Source organism: Charadrius vociferus, unplaced genomic scaffold, assembly GCF_000708025.1.
Source record: "Charadrius vociferus isolate BGI_N301 unplaced genomic scaffold, ASM70802v2 scaffold273, whole genome shotgun sequence".
NCBI lineage: Eukaryota > Metazoa > Chordata > Aves > Charadriiformes > Charadriidae > Charadrius > Charadrius vociferus.
Window position 1 is genome coordinate 924,792 of NW_009647750.1, and position 22,643 is coordinate 947,434.

At 41.3% G+C, this 22,643-nt stretch overlaps 1 protein-coding gene across 1 annotated transcript in view; it reads right to left on the reverse strand.

Moving 5' to 3' along the window:
• SLC9A7 (solute carrier family 9, subfamily A (NHE7, cation proton antiporter 7), member 7) overlaps positions 1–14,866 on the reverse strand; it is a 49,247-nt gene extending 34,381 nt beyond the window's left edge. Inside the window, exons 1-5 of the mRNA XM_009882117.1 lie at positions 14,848–14,866; positions 4,299–4,498; positions 2,132–2,209; positions 1,337–1,413; positions 240–352 (exon numbers count right to left, since the gene is read on the reverse strand). Of these exons, the coding sequence (XP_009880419.1) occupies positions 240–352; positions 1,337–1,413; positions 2,132–2,209; positions 4,299–4,498; positions 14,848–14,866 (487 nt within the window). The remainder of the gene's footprint in view (positions 1–239; positions 353–1,336; positions 1,414–2,131; positions 2,210–4,298; positions 4,499–14,847) is intronic.
• Between the last annotated feature and the right edge of the window lie 7,777 nt (positions 14,867–22,643).

The window sequence follows — 22,643 nt, forward strand, 5'->3', positions numbered from 1 at the left end:
AGGAAAGTTACTTTTTTTCCCCCCAAACAGACCATGACACAATACCAGTCCAGCACCAAACTGACACAGAACAGCTTTCACACCACTCAGAATTCGCATGCATTTCAGGGAAGAAGATCAGAGATACTAGCATAACATAACTGAAAATAAAGTGCTGTTAATACCTTCGTGCTATGCAGCCAACAGTCCTAGCAATAGGATTATTTTAGAAGGTTATTAAAAAATGTTCAACAAGCTACCTGGATCAGTGGCAGATATTATCGCTCCAAAGAGGAGGCAGTCTGTATAATAGAATTTATCTGAGAGCTGACCCACCAACTTCATTAGTTTCACAACCCCATACATGAGATTCCTGAAGAGAAAGAGGATAAAACAATCCAAGTCAAACAGGGTGGTGCGTTTCAGACAGGCATAAGAAAAGCACAAGCAGCAATATTTCAGGTGGGCTTGGTTATGCTACATCTCTGTGGGACACTGCCATGCTTTAACACCAAGATCTCAAAATTAATTTTCCTCTTTTCCCTATGAGCTGAGTCAAGCGATATATGATCCAAAAAATATTATTTAAAACCATTAAGCAAAGCACGAAATCTGTTTGCACAATTAGTACACAGAATCTACGTGTTGTTTCTTTTTTCCAGCAAAGGGAACATTTTCCTGCTCAAATTTCCCCTCAACATTGCTTCTCCCAACACAGTACATAGACCAAAAGCTCTGAGCTAAGAATAGCCTTCAAAGTATTTCTCTAGTGAAATTCTTTGAGAGACAAACCAAGGTCACCTATGCAATTCAGGATTTCTGTATTTCAAAATATTCATACATCAGACACAGGAATATTAGCAGCATAAGAGATTGTATTCAAGTAAAACAATGTGACCCACTCTCTCAAACTAAATGTGAGTGCACATATACACATAAAATTATATATATATACAGATACGCAGAGAGAGAAAGAGCACATGCATGCATGTGGGCACTGAAAGGGATATCTCAAAGCTACAAGTTGTTGCTACAATTCAAGTTAAAGTTAATTGCAGTAAGAGTCTAACAAGGTTTTGCTTTGAATTGCACCATTACATCAAAAACTCAATGCTGCTCTTCAATGCTGTGGACTAGTCAAATGATTCAAACTTGACAATATCATTTCAAGGGACAGTATTGCTTAGAAAGTGGGATAAATCTCAGCAAAAGTTACATTTGCATTTTGTCTAGAGGATACACAAATACAATCCTCTAACAAACAAATTACAAAATTCACGCAATCTAGAAGACTCAACATCCACTTTATCAACTTAAACTTTAGCATAGAAAGGAACCGATATCAGAGTTCACTTACCCAATAATAAAACAAGAGACTGCTGTTCCTAAAAAGGCGTAAGCCAAAATGGACCCCAAATTCCTGAAAAAGTGTCTCTGTATAGGAAAGAGGTTTATATACTTATTTACAAGTTACATCACCTGTTCAAAAACAAAGCGCAAAACAATACTTGCATTAATTCACAGAAACACCCCTCCATTTCACAGAAATGCTTCCATTACTCCAATGTAAATTCTGTCCAACTTCAATAAATCGAATAAACCAAATATGAATCATGTATTAAATCCTACATGGAGCTTATTGACAAGAAGCTTTCCACACTCAGGTTTTCATAAGAGATCTAAGAGTTAGCTGCAAAACTGAAAACCAGCACCAATTCACAGTATCTTCAAGTGAGAGCAGAATCTGGGCCCTTCTGCCATTCAGGGTCTGGCACATCCCCACTGGGATTCAGGTTTGGGTCTGCTTCTCAGCATAATTTACTGCATTCTGGATATTTGAGAAGCACCAAAAAAATTCATAGCAGGATGTCTTTTACTTTAAATGAAAGCGATGTTAACCTCTGGCAAAGTTCAAAGGAAAACAAATCAGCAAGATTAAATAGAACTTAATGTGTGTATAGTAAAAAGTACATGTATTTTCTCTTAAAACAATTGACCTAGCCATCTATAGAAGAAATGAGATTTCTCTTACTGCTATAAAAAAAAAAAACAACCAATACAAACAACACTTGAAATGGAGACTGCACTCCTGAACAAATCGGCAGACTCACATAAAAAAAAGGCGGTTCTGCTCAGAAATGATTACACTTACTTTCTTCAGGCTATAACCAGCATGAAAAATAATAGGAGGCAACAGAATGTTGAAAAAAACTTCTGGGTCAAATGTTACCTAAAAAATAAAATACGAAACTTTTATTAGAAACAGACATGCACAAATTATTAGGTATTTTTCCTCTTTCACCTTCTGACAACTACTGTTCTTGGTTATTGAAATAGCTAGGTTGACCCTCCAAAATACTAGCCAGCTCTATACACACGCAGCAGTGAAAAGCTGCAGCTCTTCTTGGCAAACAGCATCTAGAAAAAGCAGGCACTACATCCTCCACCAATGATAATCTTGCAGCAGTCGCAAACACAGTTCCCTTTTTTAAATTAAAAAATTCTAATAGAAGTTACGCTGGAGAAGATATCTCTTATTGTGGTTCATGAGGTTCAACAAGGCCAAATGGAGGGTCCTGAATCTGGGTTGGGGCAACCCCCGGTATCAACACAGGCTGGAGGGTGAAGGGATTGAGAGCAGCCCTGCTGAGAAGGACTTGGTACTGCTGGATGAAGAATTGGATGTGAGCTGACAATGTGCTTGCAGCCCAGAAGGCCAACTGTATCCTGGGCTGCATAAAAAGCAGCATGGTCAGCAGGTCGAGGGAAGTGATTCTGCCCCTCTACTCCACTCAAGTGAGACCCCACCTGGAGTACTCCGTCCAGCTCTGGAACCCTTAGCACAGAAAAGACATGGACCTGTTGAAGCAGGTCCAGAGGAGGGCCACAAAAGCAATCAGATGGGTGGAACACCTCTCCTGTGAGGACGGGCTGAGAGACTTAAGGTTGTTCAGCCTGGAGAAGAAAAGGCTCCAGGGACACTTTATTGGGGCCTTTCAGTACTTAAAGGGGGCTTATAAGAGGAGACTTTTTAGCAGGGCCTGTTGCGATAGGACAAGGGGTGATGATCTTGAACTGAAAGAGGGAAGATTCAGGAAGATTTTTTTTTTTTTTTTACAGTAAGGGAGGTGAAACACTGAACAGGTTGCCCAGAGAGGTGGTAGATGCCCCATCCCTGGAAACATTCAGGGTCAGGTTGGATGGGGCTCTGAGCAACCTGATCTATTTGAAGATGTCCCTGCTTATTGCAGGGGCATTGGACTAGATGACCTTTAAAGGTCCCTTCCAACGCAAACTATTCTATGATATTCATATATCTGCAGATGAAATGCTATTTTAGCTTATATTTTCTGCCAGTCTAGCTAGTGCACGGTTATTGTAAGCCAACCGAGTCAGACACAAGACTGGTTTTCAGGAATTGGGATCATACGTCCCTTCCGTGTATTTCAGTAGAAGCTTCAGATATCCATAAAAGACTACACTACAGTAAGGAACGAAAAACAACATTTAAAATCCAAACAGGAGACCTGTGCACATGTGAGACTAACTAGGCTCTCTTTACGCCCTGTCTAAGCACAGGTTAGAAGATAAACACAAGTGTGCACTCCCAGAATAGGATTAATTTCAGCTAACTTTAGATATCTATAGCTGACAGGTACATATAAAGAGACACCTAAGCTCTCATCATAGTCAAAAAAATAGTCAGCTGGAAGAAGTATTTTTAGGTTACAAACTTTAAAGTCTCAATCCTGTACTTCAGAGTCTAGCTTTTATACACACAAAAGGTGGTTAATTTCTGATACTGAATGGAATAAGAAGCCAAATAGCAGATCTAAGTTATAGATGAATTTCACTTCCGATAGCAGACTGTCTCATTTGGTGGATTACAGGGATGTAAGCAGTAACTATTTCCTGACAGATTAAAAAACTCAAGGAAAAAAAAAAATCAACACTAAGTAACAATCACTTTTCATTAAGAAATTACAGTTTTCCATATATTGCATTATACAAGGCAGCATCAGACTTTTTTGTTCAGCTGGTCTTCATGAATTCTACAGATATTAGAAACGTACATTCAGTCTTCAAACAGCAATCAAGGGCTGTGGGAAAGCACCACATACATGCAACACAGCGCAGTTTCGCCAGCAGCAATACAATACAGAAGGTGCTTTTGAATTAAGAATTGAAGTGCTGTTACTACCAGGAATACAGACACTTGATACTACCTAACATTTAAGTGGGACAGAGCGGGGAGGAGGGACAGAAGCACAGATAAAGGAGAAGCACTCAGCCAAGCACGATAAATGGTCTACCCTCACCTTGCGCAACATGTCATTTTGCTCCACGTTGTGGATCTTCCCAGGGCTTATTTCCCCTTTGAGCGTATACTCAAAGAACTTCCCGCTGACGTTGACTAGCAGGGTTGTAAATGGCCTGTCCTCCTGCGAGCAGCTGAACGGCTTGTCATGGCCACTGGTAGAGGGAGTCCCATATCTCAAGATCACCCCAACTATGAGTCCTGGAAGAGAGTTAAAAATCCATGAGGCTGATTTGCTACTCCTGTACCCAGCTTTCTAGTTGCAAATAACATCCAAGGTACAATGTATGAGCCTTACAAGTGTACATGCATCATAAACATTTTGCAGTGAATCATCACTATCAGTTTCCTGCAGAGGAAGAGGCCCTGAGCACATCAAAACTACCAATGGATTTATAAAATCTGGTATCTGCCTGAAGTGACTAACAAAATACTCCATTTCATGTTTGTCTTCCTCACCCTCATTCACACCTCTAATGTGTAAACCCCAAGAGGCTAAATACTAGGACACATCAAATCCATTTCCCCTGCCTACGGGCAGAACTGAGTAGATACACCCTTTCCAGCAAATAACAACTGCTGAAAACGTGTGACCATAAATGAGCTGAAACAGTGATGCTTGCCGCAATATTTTACAGCTGCAACAAGGATGCAGCTTTTTTGTCTGGCAATTCTAAGCAAATAATGCTTCATGCACAGTCTCCTGCACACTCTGCAAATTTTGCAATGAAGATTCAAATGACACGCACAGAAAAAAAAAGCCAGCTACATGCCTTTTGCAAGTATTTTCCACATTTCACCAAACCAAAAATAAAGTAAGGTAAAAATAAGCAATCATAAGAGACATGAAATTCAGGAATGCAAGAAGAATTACTCAGCCAGCATAGACAAAATCCAACCAGAGAACACTATCAATAAGGGATGCATCAAACACAATGACAAAAGATAATTTGTAATCTAATGGAAAGGCCATGCCAGAAGGCTGGAGAAGCACAAGGTTTTAAGTGAGCACTGTTCCTTTTACAATGTACTAAGAAAAGAACAAGACTCCAGTTCTGTGGAGAGAATGTATAAGAACAGTGAAAGTGGTTTTGGTCTTGGAAGTAAACAAACTGATACCCACTTACTAAAGGCTCCCCTGTCATCTTAGGATGATCTGCAATTTAATCCTCATTCCAGACAACTGCAAGATGAAGATGGATGTTTGATCTTTTTGTTGACGAGTCAGTAGTTAATGCTGGTTTTGCTCCCTGTGACCCTCACTATGCATCCATAGATCTGTTTCCCCAGATGGTAAACGAAGTTGACAGGTAATAACCAGGGAAAAAATGAGGTGTAACAAAGAAAAAATCCTACCACATACCACAAAAAAAACCCCAAACCAGACAGACTCATCTTTATGGCATAGTGTAAACAGAAACCAAACTGTACCCCAAAAAAGCCAACCAAAAGAACACGCCTCATTCCCTTCAAGTTCAGAGTGGAAAACTAATTTAAATGCAAGAGAAAGTACAACTAGTAGCTGTGACACTAGTGAGTGGCTCGCCTCCCGTCCTCTTTCTCTACTGGAAGATTAAGACTTATCTTATTTAGAAAAGACAAATCATAGAATGGTTTGGGTTGGAAGGGACCTTGAAGACCATTGAGTTCCAACCCCCCTGCCATGGGCAGGGACACCTCCCACTAGACCAGGTTGCTCAAAGCCCCATCCAGCCTGGCCTTGAACACCTCCAGGGATGGAGCTTCCACTTCTCTGGGCAACCTGTTCCAGTGCCTCACTACCCTCAAAGTGAGGAATTTCTTCCTAATATCTCATCTATATCTACCCTCTTCCAGTTTGAAGCCATTACCACTCGTCCTATCACTACATGCCCTTGTAAAAAGTCCTTCCCCAGCTCTCCTGTAGGCCCCCTTTAATACACACAGTCAAAGAGAACACAGGGGAAGAAAACCCCTCAGCAAGATAAATCTACTTACCGAATGCTTTCAAATGCTGACAATTTAAATACAGAGGTTTACAAACACATGCTCCGAATAACCCTGGAGCATTTTACAGCTACGCACGACGATGGATGCAGCAGAAACGCAGTTCTGCACAAAGTGACAGGTTAGGGCCAGTCACCTCCAAGCCACTTGCACTACCAGTTATGGCTAGAGACATCTTCACCAACTCAGCCAGGCAAGCAGCCAAAGCTCTTTGCTGCTCTCACACCCCCCCGTCACACCTAGGAAGAGCTAGGCTCACAGAATACATCAGGAAGATTGTCAGTGTTAAAAACTGATCTAACTAGCACCAGCCAGCAATCCTGTAGTAAATCAGAAGCCAGAAGGAAAATTGTACAGATGAGCTTATGCATAACTGTGGCACAAAGCCAGTTCTATATTACTACTAAGCTGAGAATAGAGAGGGGGACACCAATAGACGTAATAGCTTCTTAGGCTCAGAGCCTGTCCTTCAGTGAATTCATTGCAAAAGCAGATGGGAAACCCCCGTTGCTATTGCATTAGCAAGATGCTCTGGAGAGCAGGATGCGATTGCATTATACAACTGGATATAATCCACTCACCTGTTTTCCCCCCCATAATAAAATATACCATTTATTTTAAAACAAGTTTTGAAGATATGCCAGTTATATCCATAATTGATACCCAGTGTTTGAAGTGAAACATCCTTTAACCTTCAGTGTCCCATGGCCCAGCTAACACAGCTACAGGGGAATATCCTGTTTTCATACACTTTCTACTGATAAAATACCAAACTGGATGACCTTTGCACCAAGCACCACAGCTATCAGGATCATTTGATCCCTGCTGTCAGGCTGCTGTCTCGCAGCAGGATGCAGCTGGGACCAGAATGGCTGCTGTAAAGGCAGGAGGCCAGCAGAAGCCGCAGCAGCTGGTCAAGGCAAGATGCAGTCGACCGGCTAAAGCTACATGGGCCTCACTTGTGAAAGGAAATAGGTATGAAAATAGAAGGGGCCAAGGAAGCCACACAAATACCACAGAGAGCTTCATTAGCCAAAAATACTAAGCACTTAGTAATTCAGAAGATGAATTAAGAGAGGGGAAAGTTGCCTAACCTTGCAAAGGTACAGGCATACTGCTGTATTTATCATACAGTCCCAAAATAACAGCTTCTGAACACTAAAGTGAAACGCATCAGCTGGACACATTTGAGAGGCATGAGCTGCAGAAATCCTGAAGTCATTAATGCTTTTAAAAAAAAAAAATTTAAAGTCTTTATGGAAAACCATACAGAAGTATTTTCAGTTTTCCAATGAACATCAAGTATTTTACACAGTAAAAAGTTAAGCCCACTAATCCAGCACTGTCTTTTACGGCAAGACTGTCACAAGAGAAAAAAAAAAAAGCTAGAAATGAGCTACAAGGACTTCCAAATTTGAGAATAGCCTTACTTTCAAAGTTTCGGTTTATGGTAACTGTTGCAGGGGCAAGTTTACATCACTGCTCAAAGACTCTCAGGAAGAATAATCTCAAAAATTAATACCTAATGCCCTGCATGCACAACTTGCATTCTCACTTTTAACGGAGAAAGTATTTATGCCAGCATTTCACCTGTAGGATGCTGATCACACAGCCGGTACATAAAGAACATCTTACTGGAAATGAAGCATTACAAAGCTGGGAAGGTTTTTTTCCCTTTTAAAACAAATCGCTATGTAAATCGTGATAAAAGACACATTAGACTTCAGACATACTCAACACCAATCTAACAATATACCATTTAAAATGGTGTGTTTACTTTTGGTTTTGTTCCAGCACAGAAGTCACTGAAGCGAGAAGATGAATTCAGAGAGGCACGCGTGAACGCCTGTCCTTGGTCAGCGCCGCGCTCTGCATGGTTTCCAGTCCAATTCTCTGCTGAAGAAGTAGCCCTGAGGCTTCAGGGAGCCTCAGCAGGCAGCAGTCTGCAGGAACCAGAGGTATTCACACTCCAGGACACACAGCTCAATCAGCGAACTCAAACTGTGAGTCAGTGGACTGGATCGATCGGTGAACTCAAACCTGTTTAGATACCATTTCTTTCATACGCTCCTGGTAAAGAGTCAGGCACTGAACACTGAGGGTCCTTCCCTATGCAGTGCAGTTTGTATTAGCCACATTTCAGCCCAAAGGAAACTCGGCAGCGATCTTATTGCTGTTCACAGCTATCTCCTAGGAAGACAGAGAAGAGATGGACAGACTCTTCTGGAAAGCACACACCGATTAAGACTAAAGGCAGCAAACTTGTTGCAATGCAGAGGGGAAAAAAAAAAAAAATAGCTGAAGTTTGGGTTTGGTTTTTAAACAACGAAGTGGCTAAGCACCAGAATAGACTGTCCACAAAGGCTGTATAATCTCCATCCTTGCGTATAGCCAAAACTTATGTGAATACAGCCCCGAGCAACACAAGCTGTTGCGGCCGGCCGAGAGCAGAGGGCTGGACATGCCACCTCCAGGGGTCCTGTTCAGCCCAGATTACTCTGTGATCCATATTCTTTCCCAGGAACACTTGGACCCTTCAGACAGGTACTTTATGCTACAAAGGTTTCTTTAAAAGCAACTTTGTTGATTCCTGGGTTAGTCTTGGGGACTTCTCCTGGGTGGGGGCTTTTCTCGGTGTTCTTTAAATGACAGACTACACTGCTGACTCTAAGGCAGAGGAGAAGAAATGGCAATATAAAAGTCTAATCATAAAAGCCAAAGTGATCCAGCAGACCAGGAAGAGGAAGTTTTTACTTCCTCAATCTGCCCCAACTTGAAGCTTGCCCTGGGCCACTACTTGCCCTCTGGGAAGTAGGCAGAGGGAGCGACCAGGAGATGTCCAACTACTGATAATGCCACATAAATACAGAAAAGCAGACACTGATACAGCAGAGAAAGCAATTCCCAGGTTTGTTTGTTTTTTAATGTAGAAGTAGCAAATTTTGAAAGCGACATTACAGCAAGCCATGTCCTAATTCATCAAGCCAAGCAGCGCTGTCAGCGGTGAGACCCAGTCTCACCTGGGCACACAGCCTGTCTCCCCTTACTGCAGCCCACACAGAGGCAGAATACTGTATTTTGGGTACTTGGACACCAGCTTCATCGTTGTGCAAGGCGATGGTGAGTAAAATACCTGTTTGCTTTTGAAAAAACACATAAGGAATATGTAAAAAAGGATTTCTTACATTTGAAAGTCTAGATTTTTCCTCCCTACTCCCAAACTGAACTTTTTACCAGCTTAAAGTCAAAGAAATAAAGATGAAAGAAAAACTTGGCAAGAAGGATGAAAAAAAGCCCTGTAAGTATTTTCAAGGCAAAAGATGAATAATAAAATAATAAAAATAATACAGAGTATTTATCACACAGCTTGTTTTACTATAGGATATTTGTGTGCATCAAGATACCACAGTTGGAAAGTTTTACTTTAAATAGCCTGAAACACCAACAGAAAAAGTATTTTTCCTAATACAGGATCAACCTTTGAACCTCACAGTCCACACCTTCAAATTTGACAGTAATTTTTGTAAGAACTGTTCAAACTTCCTCAAAGTAATTCAAGCATTTTTTCTGATCCAGAAATAAGCCAGTAATGTTGCATATTAAAAAAAAAAGTCACATCAAATGTTATATACCACCTCCAGAAGCACTAGCAACCCACTCTTTGTACCATTTGCTTGCCAGTCACTGTGCCGTCCCATACAGGAGTGCAGAGGAACACTGCTATACAACCCCTTGAAGAAGGGTCAGGCAAGTGACTGCAGAGCTCCAGATCTCCGTTAGGGCCTCCAACTCAGCATCACTAATCTATCAGCTACTTTCTTAATGGTGCGATGCTGCCAGCATGGCATTCATCAGCCTGTCACGTCACTGCAGAACATGCGAGACTTGAAAAATGAGAAGCCTGTTTTTGAAATTAATCCTCATCTTTGGCAGTTTATGTTCAGCAGTGTCAACACAAGACAAAGTCCTCACCACATTTCAGTAACAAAAAAAAAAAAAAAAAGAGGCATTTTTCAATAGGGACTGGAGGCAGGTGATGCCAGTTCTTGAAGTCTGAAGGAAATTTTGGGGGTATCCAAAAGCCAAAGCGCTGAACAACAGATTCAAGGTCATGCTTTGTCATTGCCTCAGGGCTATTTTAGATAAGGAAGTTAAAAGACAGTAAACAGGCTGGTAATTCTTCCTTGCAGGGAAACGTAGCAGTATGATATCAAGGACATCTTTGTAATAAGCATTTTATTTGCTTTTTAAATAAGCCAAACTAAGCATAGTTTTGAATTTAAATAAACGGATTACTCAGGAAAAAAAAAAGTTTTTGGGACACTGTGCAGAACCAAATGCCAAATTAACTTGCTGGCTCTGCGCTGCCAGACACGTGTGCACCATACACACCCTCACCTTCTTGCAAGCCTTGGGTTCCAAAAAACCCACAAGAGTCTCTGTGATGGTCAAAATGCCTTCTGACTAACTGTTGCTCTGTTTTTTTCCTAGGGGAACTAATTCTTTTTCAGGTCGTGTCATGTTAGCGTGATCTACATATGAGTATGTATAGTGAAGTGGTCAAAAAAAATTCATGAATTACAGAAGTAGGTAGATATGCTTTATTCTGTAATGCACGTTCTTACTCATGATGGGGTTAAAGAACAGGTTTAAGATAGAAAAAAGTAATTAAAAAATACAACTATTGAGAGATCTAAACAGGAGACTACTTTGGAATTTCAGTAGTGAATTTCTGAAGAATTATTAAGTTTTACCTATAGCTTTACATTTGCACAGGAGAGTTACAACTCTAGAAAAATTACTTTGTTCCAAATAAGATGGCAACCACCAAAACATGATCATAAAAATGTGGCAAAATGATAACCAGTAAGAAAAATTGCTCCCTGTATTCTCCCTTAGAATCTAAAAATCCAGAAAAGAGTTAAAAAAAAAAAACACACAAACACCACCACCAAAAACAAAACAAAAAACCACAACAAACTACCACCCCACATCATGTACTGAACAGCCTAAACTGAAGGCTCAGCCCTGGAAGAAACTGCTGTCCTGCAGTAAAAGCATGTGGCCTCTGGTCAAAGCACAGGACTGTGAGTCAAGGCTCCTGACCCAATTCCCATCTTTAGCAGCGACTCATTGGAGAGCTCAGGCAAGCCACAGAAGACAATTTAAAGAGAAACTCTCAACTTGGAAATAAGATACTACAGTTATAAAAGGCACAGGTATTTTTCAGAGATTACGAAGAAGCTCAGAGTCTGCAACCAGTCTCAACTCTCCTTGTTCACGTGTTTTCAAATCTATTTACCACATAACCGTTGTTTCATGCAACACAGATTTAACAAAGCATTTGCTGTCGAATATTTTATAAATAACATTTTAAAAGATTCTTTATACTTTCAAAAATACAAGTATTCCTCCTTAGCTATACAGGCCAAAGCAGTGAAAGCCATACACATACTAATGCAACTTGCGTTTCCGGAGGCATGAGCAGCAGTGGGCAACCACAAGGACACTAACCTCTGCCCCACTGTGGCTCCCTCTCCTTGCCCCATACAGAAGTGACTCTAACAGGGCACCAACTGCAACTGGTCTCAGTCCCCTGTGGCAGCAGCAGAGGCGAACCATTTCTTTCAAAACAGCTTCTAAGCCAGATGAGGAAAAACCCCAAACACCGAGATTTTTGTCCCCCAGGCACACTGGTGACCACACTGGCAGGCACTCGAGAAAAACAAACGGCAGCAGCAGCTCTATGGTATATAGCAGAAAACTTCCTATTTAATTGTTGTGTTTTGCTACTGCTTTTCTCCCTATTTGCATATGCATACTAGAAACGCTCAGCATATCTCAAACAGGAGGCCACAAGCTCCTCAGAGTCCAAAAAAGAATAAAGTCAAGCTCCTTGTTATGAAAAGCTGTGCAGTAATATCACCTGGCTCAGGCACTAGCAAGAAACAAAGCTTCCCAGTTCGAAGGAAAAAAGCCCAGACAATAATTATTTCCCCCACTAAAATGTGCTTTAAAGCTTCAGCAGCAGGAGTTATTAATCTGTCATTGCAAGGAGTCAGGCTTCAATCTGCATCCCAATTGAAACTCATTAAACAGCCGCAGCAATCTCTTTGCTGACACTGTCATTTAATTTTGAAGGTTTGACATAAGGAGAGGATGAAGGGGGAAGGGGCAGGAAATACATCCATCTCAGCATGGCTTTGGGTTCAAAGATCCCACAATAGCTACAAGGGGAGCTGTTAGCATAGATAAGCCTGTTCTTTTGGTATGAGGAGTTCTGCATCCCAGCCTCAGGCCTTCGTTCATTTGAGGGATGTTTAAAGTGATGGATGTGTGTGGAGGCCTTCATCCCAAAAAACATTTCTGGGAGCTTCTGATTAGGACAGGGGCCTAAGCAAAGTGTTAGGAAGAAAAGAAGAGAAAGAAGTTTGAACAAGATGAATGAATTGAGTCTGCATCAGAAAGGTTTTCAGTTGTCTCAAGGAGAACTTCCTAGTACTTCTCTCTTCCCAAAGTCTTTGTGCGCCAACCCACATCTATTTACTAACACTGCAACCTCCTATCTGCAAGGACTGGCAAAGGTTTTGAGTCGACTGAATTTTCAAGGAAATGTTTTGTTGAGGCAAGCCCCACGCTCTGTAGCTGTGGGCAGAAGACCAACCAGCACTTGTAAACAAGACGGTTTGTGGCTTACAGGGAAATGCACCAACCCAAAAGACAGAAATAGCAGCAAGATGGCAACTCTGGCTTTATGTGATCATTGTGTCTGACCACAGAAGTCTTGTCATTGCAACATCCAAACACACATAGGCTCCACAGATCTATCCCATCTCATAGGGGCAACCCACTGCTTACAGATGTCTCCCAAAGCAGAGCTGAGAAGCCACGTTCCCTCTGTTTTGCCTCTCTGTGTGTCTGCTCTGAGCACAGCAACTTTGGTGGCCATGGCCTTCCCACAAACACACCGTAATTCTCAAGCCTACTCTACAACTGTTCAGCCCGCTGACTGAGCTACTCTGACATCTATCCCTCTTTACATGCTAGGAACCAAAAAGAGCCAGGAAATACTCTTCTAGGACCTTACTGGCAGCTGAACAGAGGATAAAAAAAATTACTTGCCCAAGACTGCTTTTTCTGCTTTCATATATAGTGTAAAATTTAAGCAGTTGTTTTAGTACTAAGTGCAGAAGCCAGGCAAATCACTGCTGCCACAGCCTGTGGTGCGTGAGCAGTTTTATGACACTTCTGTCTTCCTAACCAATTTCCACAAGCTAGAGAGGATGAAGACAGACCGCACTTTGAGCTGCAACAAGAAAAGCTCAGCCTGCTCACAAGCAGCACATTGTCTGGAGGTCCCACAGCTGCAATTCCCAACCTCCTACACAGCCTGTCACCACCCTCCTCCTTCCCTCCAAAACCGGTACAAGCTTTACCTTACTCCAGCCAAATTCACCCTACAGTTCCCAGCCATGACCTTCTTGCTCTGCCGCCACTACAGACTGACACCTCCTTGCCTGCTCCTGATAGATCTCAGGTACTGCTCTGCCCTGACATTTTTGCCATCCCTTCCAGCCTTTTTAGCATCAGCAGTGCCAGCATGGTGTCTGAGCAATCGTATCTGCTTTGGCTCTCCTCTGCATCCTATCTCAACTCTAACCCCAGCATGTCTCACAACTGGCACAGTGGTTGGGAACCTGTGATTTCATGTCCCCTCCTAATCCAAAGGTGCCAGCTGAGTCCTAGTAACACCAAATGTATTAAAGAGCAGCCAATCTCCACTACGTCGAAAAGTCTGACCCAGTGACACCACAGGGGCTTGGCGCAAGACACCTTGGCAGAACAGAAGGTAAGGACTAAAAGGTCCTTCCAAAGGCTGATCTCACTTACATGAGCAGAACCAATGTGCACCCCGTGAGCTTGCTCTTATCCTAGACATTTTAAGTGCATAAAGCTATTTATTTACGCTGTCTTTTGGCCATTCATCCCTCTCCCCTGCATACTCTTTCAAACAAATGTAACCTCAAGAACAAACATAAGAGATTCTCAGATTGAACCTGCAGGTTTTCCCGCACAAACTGTGTCAACACAACAACTCCCAGCCCCACACTAAAATTTTGGGTTTGGACATATGCAAAATAATTACTATAAAGCAATTCTTGCATCCCAAGGTAATGGGTACCCTTTCAGGAAGGTATCAAGCCAAAACCAGGCTCTTTTCATTTCAGTCTCTTCATACTAGTGCATTTTCAGGGCTGCTTCAGATAAGCGTCACCAAAATACCCTCCAAACTTCCTTAGTTGCTTCTCATGACATGATTTTTATCCATACAAGGGGTTAACTATGTCTAACCAGTCCAGTTAGAAAATTGCTTAAGTCAAAATGCTTTTAAAAATTAACTGCACATGGTATGTATAAAAACCTGGGAACTTATACATTTGCCATCAGAAACATGAACTACTCCCGCTTCCCGTTAAACTAGAGGACTAGGGATGGACTCACACTCACACACGCGAGATTGCACAAAGAGTAAGCAGGCCATGAAAACAAGCACTGCTGCTCACCATGCACGTCTTTCGCCATTTTTGCATACACGAGTTTAAGTAATCAACCACAGTACTGCTCAGATGTAACCTTCATGGCCTTTTCTTTTTACTTTTTCATTTAGATTTTTCAAGTGAAATACAGCATCAACTAATTCTGGCCTCACTTTCACTTCGCCAAAAGATACTCTTTCCTTCGACCAAGAAAATGCTTGGCAGAATAATGCAAGTGCCAGTGACAACATGCAATATGATATAATGCATTTTGTCTAGCTTTCTACAGCCATCCCAAACCACAAAAATGTACCTCATGTAATAGCGATATGGCTGTTCATTTAAACTATTTATCTGATATCAGAGGCCTAACACAAAAAAAGCTAAAAATGTTGGTTTGTGTAGACAACAGGTTACACCACCCTGCACTTAAGTGCTGAGACAATCTACATCTGTCAACATTGCTCATCAAGAGAGAGCTACCCGCAGAGAAAACACAAGTCTTTACAACAAGCTTTATATTTTTAGAAGTCACACACCAGTACTATTGCTCTTGGACAATGTGGTTAAGAGATGGATGATTATCTAGACACCTGGGGGGGGGGAACAAACAAAACCCTCTTGAAACTTTAAGAAGCACTTAATCCAAAATTTGTCATCATAGGAATTTGCAGGTTAAATGGCAGTGTATGTACACTTATTAACAGTGAACAGCACAGAAGCTGGATCCATAGCTAATGCGTAGAGACTGTGGATTTACTTCAGTGGAGATAAATGATCTAGGACAACTCATTGCAAGCTTCTATTTTGCCACCACGTAGCATAGTTTTGGTACTACCACTCTCTATACCTTGACATTTAGGGAAGCCTCTAGGATAAGTGAATGGCTCTTGCCCAGAGCCAGCAGGAAACAGCTGTCACATTGTCCCCTTCCAAGCAGCCAAGATTAGAAGCTAAGAAGAGAAACCAGTCAGAGCCTAGGCTTGCCTGTTCCTCCCATTACTGCTCCAAGTCAGAAGATAAATAACTTTTCCTTTAATCCAACTGCTTGGAGCTTCCACAGCCCAATAGAACATTTTCAGCCAAACACGATACTTCCTTCATCCCAGAAGCTACATTTTAGTATGTCTCACACTATTAGAGTTGAGTTCATTTAAACCCCATAGGCAGACATTGAGTCTCCTTCGTGCAATTCATGTTAAAAAAGCCACAGAAGTGCTAAAAATTAAGTTAGTTTTTTGTGGACACTGAAAGTCCCTGGTGCACTTGAAGAGAGTTCTGATTTAACAATTTGCCTTTTAAAAACCACTAGCAGTTTGCAAGAGCTCCCACACATTTATCTTTCAGGATGTTCATCAAGAAAGACGACCAAACCAACCCAAAGAACAGTAATTAACTGCAAATAAAACAAATTACAGTGTTGAAGTATAAGCACTGACTTAAGTCTGACAAATCTAATGCTATAGTTCAGTCTCAAGCTCAAAATCTAAAGACATATTAGGAGAAAAATGAGATGTTCTTACAAAGCATTTGCAATGGCATGCATAACTAAAGAGAAAAAGAAAAATCATAATTTGTCTCAAGCCTCCGGGGGAAAAAGAAAAAAAAAAAAAGGAAGTGGTTTTTTTTTCCCTTTAGATGTCAGTTCAAAATTACTTGCTAAAACCACTTTTGAGACCTAAAAAAAGCCACTTCCGTGGGTTTAAAAACTGAAGAGTTTTTTGGAATTGTTCTAGAAAACTCCCAAACCACATAGTTTAGAGCAGTGCTTTTCAGTTTCAGCTATGCAGCTTCTTATAAAAAAATAATTCAAAGTGTTATGTTTATCATGGATTTTCTTGATCAAATATGCCAACATAATGACAAATACCTTTTGTGATTTCTGCATGACTTTCTACTGGCTAAGGGCCTGCAGAAAGAAGGAAGTCAGATTCTTTGCTTAGGCTGCCTGAAAACCAGCAAAGACAGCTGTTTAAACAGCAACCTCCAACTCAAGCCAGCAAATTTGGGATATAAGGTGCAGAGAATGAAAACTTTCTGCTACCATAAATAAGTCCAAATTGTGGGAACCTGCAGACAGTCAACAATCCTGAAAACTGACTCCTGTGTAACCAAAGACAAAACCAGAGCTCAAATCAGAAGTTTAGAAACAAAAGAGCCCTAATGATCACAGATGCTGCCTGAACCAGTTTACTTGGATTCTATTTCCCTGAGATTCCCCATGGCTTTTGGCAGGAGACAAAAAAACCCAAAAAAACCCCCAAAAAAACACACCCCAGTTTGGCAAAGGCACAAGGTCCCATCTGCTCTTTTCCAGTAGACCTTTATTCACAGCCTTGAGTGTTGCCATTTCACTTACAGATGTGGGTTGCACCTCTCACGCATCTCCTGTGCGTTCAACGACCAGCTCCCTCTGGAAAAGTCTAGGTCCCAGCGAGACACTCAGCATCACGCCGACAATCAGAACACGCAGTCTGTAGCACTGCCTGACTGTAGCAGCCTCTGTCAAGTCACTCAATTCTTAACACTCACCCTCCTGAAAAGGCAACCTGAGACTTGCAGTAGCTCCCACTGATCAGGAGCAAAACCAGTGTCCTGCTGTGCTATATGAAGTATTCTTTCTGCAAACTGCTTAGAAGTTTAATACAACAGGAGTATGGAGCCATAAAATTATTGATTATTGCCGTACCCTCCAGACATGATGTTGCAAGCACACCTCTGAATTAAAGAGCCTGGTGAGAACTCCAGCAAAGGCACAAGGTGGTTTTTAAAAGAACTGCTCTCACTCCAGAGACTGCAGAGTATCAGGCTTATTAAATATTAAGGCCAGACAAATTGCAGAAATGTCAACAAGACTCAAGACTTTTCAACCCAACACTGACAGACTGAATGGTCTCTGTGGTATCCTCACCTAATGTTGCTGCAGATTTTGCAAAAGGCATGCTTGCATGAAAGTAACTTGATTTCTTTTTTTTTTTCTTCAGAAAAGGACCAGAAAACATTTCTGTCTGAACAACATTTCACAGTACCAGTTTCTGAGGAAATGTCCCATAAAAGCAAGGAAAGTTTTGTCAAATAAAATTTGTATGAGTTATTTTGCTAGGCTTAAGTCCTATCCTGTTTAATGCCTGTGCTTTAAAATAAATTTGCTGTTAAAGGGGATTCAAAAAAGAAAGTCAAGAGTCCTGAAAAAAAAAGCTACTATAGTGAGAAAAGACTCTGTGTTGTAGTTAAGACAATCACTTATTACACTAGAAAGAAAAATCCAAATTAGCTTACGAGTCTCTCCAAAGAGGCTTCCATCACAGTTCTGCCATTGGTTATGAAAGATTAGAAACAGTTCTGGGTATCTACCCTAGGTTTCCACATTTCCCTGGATCAAAACTACAGCACAAACTCATGGGACACCAGAAAATCCACAGATGCTGGAGCAGAGAGGGCACCATGACATAGCTCAGAGAGGGAGGAAGAAGGCAGGGTGACAACAGGCTGCAGAAGCCATGACAAAAAATGCTCACCAAGAGCAAAATGCAAAGAAGCTGTAACCAAAACTGCATGGAGCTGACTTGTCTTTACCCTCTGTTACTGCTACCATTACTTTATCTTAACTCCAATAGCATGTTTTTGTGCAGAGCACAGTTTTCCAAAGCAAACCGAAGTCTCCCACTCTGCACATGCAGTACAATAAACTTCATTTCACTTTGCTTTAAAAAATTGCTCTCTGCTCCCAGAAATCAGCAGGCAGAACACAAGAACATTGCACAGGGTTAGACAGCTCAGTCATGAAATCCAGCCTCATTCCAACACACATCTTGGATTTACTATAAGATTGGACTTGTTAGAGCTCCCAGGAGGTGCTGTGCACTAGGACCATGTCCGGTTTGTTAAAATTTGGATATCAGCAAGATGGGTCTCTTGGAAGAGTGACAAAGCCTTAAAGCCAAGTCATTCTATCTGCAGAGCTGGATTCTAGGCTTGAGTCTATAAGAGCTTCTAGGTGTTACAACCAACCACAAGCCACTTTTCACAAGGGGGCATGACTTGTCATGCTTGAACAAGTAAGAATTTAGAGGTCTGGTTTGCAAAGAGTAGTGGGCTTTCCAAGCTTCACTGATACATAAGAGCATAAAGAGAAGAAAAATCCCAATTGCAGGCATCAAAAAGGGACAACAAAAAGAGATTCAGTGAATGCTTTTGATCTTCTTCCTTGCCACAACTCCTTACCTGCAAGATGAAGAAATAGCACTCCCCATGGGGAGTCCACACATCATGGGGTTTAATGGTTGTGTGAACCCCTCGAGAGTAGCAATTACATTCCCAGAGAATAGGAGAAGGAAGGAAGAAAACTTTACAGAGACATGTTATCACATAACAGCTCCATATACCACATACAAGCTCTCTTCCACAAGCTAAGAAGAGACGACACTGGAGTAAAGCAGACCTTTTAAGTCAACTGTACCAGGTCATTTGCTCTTTTGGACACCTTCTGTCTCCAACACCATCTAGGAACTGACCTTCATCGCTGCTTGTACAGCTTGAAGCGATACAGTATCCTTGAGCCCAAGGTAAAGCACAAGTTGTGCTACTGCAGCTAAAGCTGAAGCATGGGTCAGGTACCCTGGCACAAAGATGATGATGCATTTTCTTAGAGTAGAGAGCAAAGAGAGCATAGGAAGATCCTGTACACTTTCGGTTTTGGAGTTTCCAAAAGACCTGGTGAAATATCCTAGGAGTCCACATGGGTTATAGTAATATTGGACACTGTTATTCGATTTTCTGTGCCAGAAGTATCTAGAAGCTGATTCATACAGGTGTACCGCACAGGCCAGTTCCTTCAGCACAGCCTATTAAATTCTCAAATAGAAACATGAAAAAAAAAAGAAAAAGAACCTGTGATATTACTATAGCAATCCAAATCCAGCCTGACAGATAACAGCCGGGCAACTGATGCCTATAGAAGTGCAAATATTCAATTAACAACTTCTATCAGCAATAATCACAGACATCCTGATGTCAGGCAATGCAGTCACACCAATTCCTGTCACACATACATTAGCAGATATCTGCAACAAAACTCATCACTGTGTGCTCAAGTCTACTACTAGCAAAGATCCTAAGGACAGTAAGTGTGTGCAAAATTATTTCACTGAAAATCCGAAGAAAACAATATTCAAATATGCACCTAGATGGCTTATATAGCACTATAACTTCATCAAGGGAAAGTTTCTTCCCCCTTGCTTCCCTCCCTCTAAATATATTTATCTCAGCTACTATTTTTGAGCTCTTAGTTTGCTGTTCAAAGGCTCTTTATGCAAGACTTGTAGTTCGTAACGAATGTCACTAGCAAAATACTGTTCAGGAAAGGTTATCTCTAAGTATAGATGTCTTCAAAAAGCACCACTAATATTTGTCACTTCAGTAGCTGTATGAAGGTCCCCAGGTTTTCTTGTTGACACAACCAAAACAGATTCCATTGTGAAACCTCAAAGGGAAGAAAACCTTCTTCAGACCAGAATATTAATAATGTGTGCAATAAATAACACTCACATGAGTGTTATATTTGGTTTGTGCAGTTGCTCTACCAGCTAGTGCCAATGGAATTGGAAGCCCCCGACAGTCTCAAGAGTCACATCTGTTCTGATCTGCGCAGTCAATGCCAGGCCCCATACCCTAGGTACCCATACCCTGCAAAACACTTCAAAGAATTACATTCTAATTCTTTGTTTTAAATGACATTGTACTAGCTTTCTAATGTTTTATCTATTTAAAGTGTTGGTCGTAGTTGAACCATATTGTTCTATCAAGAGCAGACCGGTAACGTGAGATGTTATTTAGCTGCTCTGGTACTGGAGCATTGCAAAGCGCTGCGTGCTACATAAGGGCACAGCAACTGCCCAGCGACCATTTACCGCGGATTAACGCTGTATTTAGAAGAGACAAGTATCACTGAGGATAGAACCGCTAAAGTGCTTTATCAGAACACCATGGGCAAAACTTGCATTTACTACCACCCACCACCATAGGGACAAAGTAGGATCCGAAGGCACACAACTCGGTCACAGTACTATTTATATTTGTGAATAACAGGGAACATTTCAGACTCCAAAATCAACTCTGATCTTGAGCCAGTACAGCAAGGTCTTCCTTCTTCAGTGCTCCTGGCATAACACAACACAGCATACCACTCGGAATTGCGAGTGTCTTTTTGATAATGCTTGTCTGATAAGCCAAGCGCAGCTAGCGATGGAAAGTAGAATTAAAATCTAAAGTCACAAGCTTTCAGTGAGAAATAAACAAATTAATGACACTTAAGAAGAGAGATACACTAGCACATCACATGCTCTCTTGAAATACACTCTCTTTGAGTACTCTACTGTGCTTTTAATAAAACGAGTATGTTATCCAAAGCTAAGATTTTTTTGCCAGCCCAAATACTTCACAATATACTGAGAACTGAACAAATGCTCGGGACAATCCGTCCATTCACGACCACTGGAGTTCATCATTCCTACTTATTCCTCATCCTTTGCAGATGCAGTAAGCCCTATGAATGCAGGCTTTCTTTAGATTGTAAAGAACGGCAATAGGGCCACAATGAAAATCCATCCTAAGAAAATCCAAGCTTTCAGAGCATGCACTGAAGACTTGCTGATCTGTACAACGGTCAGCTAGAAGACATACACACTCTTCAAAACAAAACAGGAAAATGGTGGAAATTGAGTCCAAAAGGGTTTATAAAGCGCTACATCTCATTCGGATGCTGTATTTCAAAAGCTGTGAAGTGCTTCTGTATAAAGTTGTTTCACAGCACCCTCCCTCCCAAATACACAGAAAGACTACCTTTCCCCACCCCTTTGTGTAGGGATAACTCTCAGAAAGGAATGACAAAAAACATAAAATGAGGTTACGGATATGCTGAAGCGCTGTTATGGGCACTGTGGAGCATTGTGCTGCTTCTGTACAAAAAGTATGTTCATGTCAGCTCCTGACAATGATATGTTCTAAAGCTGTAGCAATTAAAGTAGTTCTTGAGAAAAGAAAAATTACTGCCGTGATATCTATTCACGCCAAGGACCTCGAGAGAATTACTGCTTCAGTGAGCCTTCCCTCAGTAGCAGAGAAACCAGCTGCACAGTGCTTTTGCTATAACCCAGTGTGAATGAAAAATTGCCTCCCAAATTCTAAAAATAGATTACACAATAGATAATGCAACCCAGTAAATACACATTCATTGCAGTTTTTTGCAAAGCTTTTAACAAGCTGTAGCAATTTAAGCAAGAGGACTTGTTATGAAATATGAGCAGGGTAAGCAACAATAAATGGAAGATCAAATTGGATAACTACTCCTTACAGTAAAGTTTTACCTAGCTATTAGACCCACAGGTGTACAGGATCAATTTTGGGATCGGAGCTAATTATCATAAGGAAGCAACTAGACTACTTAGCCTGTAATTTTCTTCGGGCATAAATAACTAATATTTCAGAAGGAACAGCAGAACTTTGAGGGCGAGTACAGGATTATCATTGTTACCATAACATTTCAGGTTATGAGATCCAGATAGGTGCAGGAGAAAGCGTCGCCTTCTGGATCATTATAATCACAAAAATATAGACAAGAGGTGTGTCCTGTTACTCGTGCTAAATGCTGAGAGACTGAACTGCCAGATCTTTGGCAAAGCACTCACACTGCAGTCAGCCAAGTTTTAGACCGCAAGTGTAACAATAAAAAAAAATCTGGCAGACAGTATCATTAAATGTATAAAATGCACATATTCAGAAACCAGCATAATGACTGGGCACTACTAAAAGATTTGCTTTGAGCA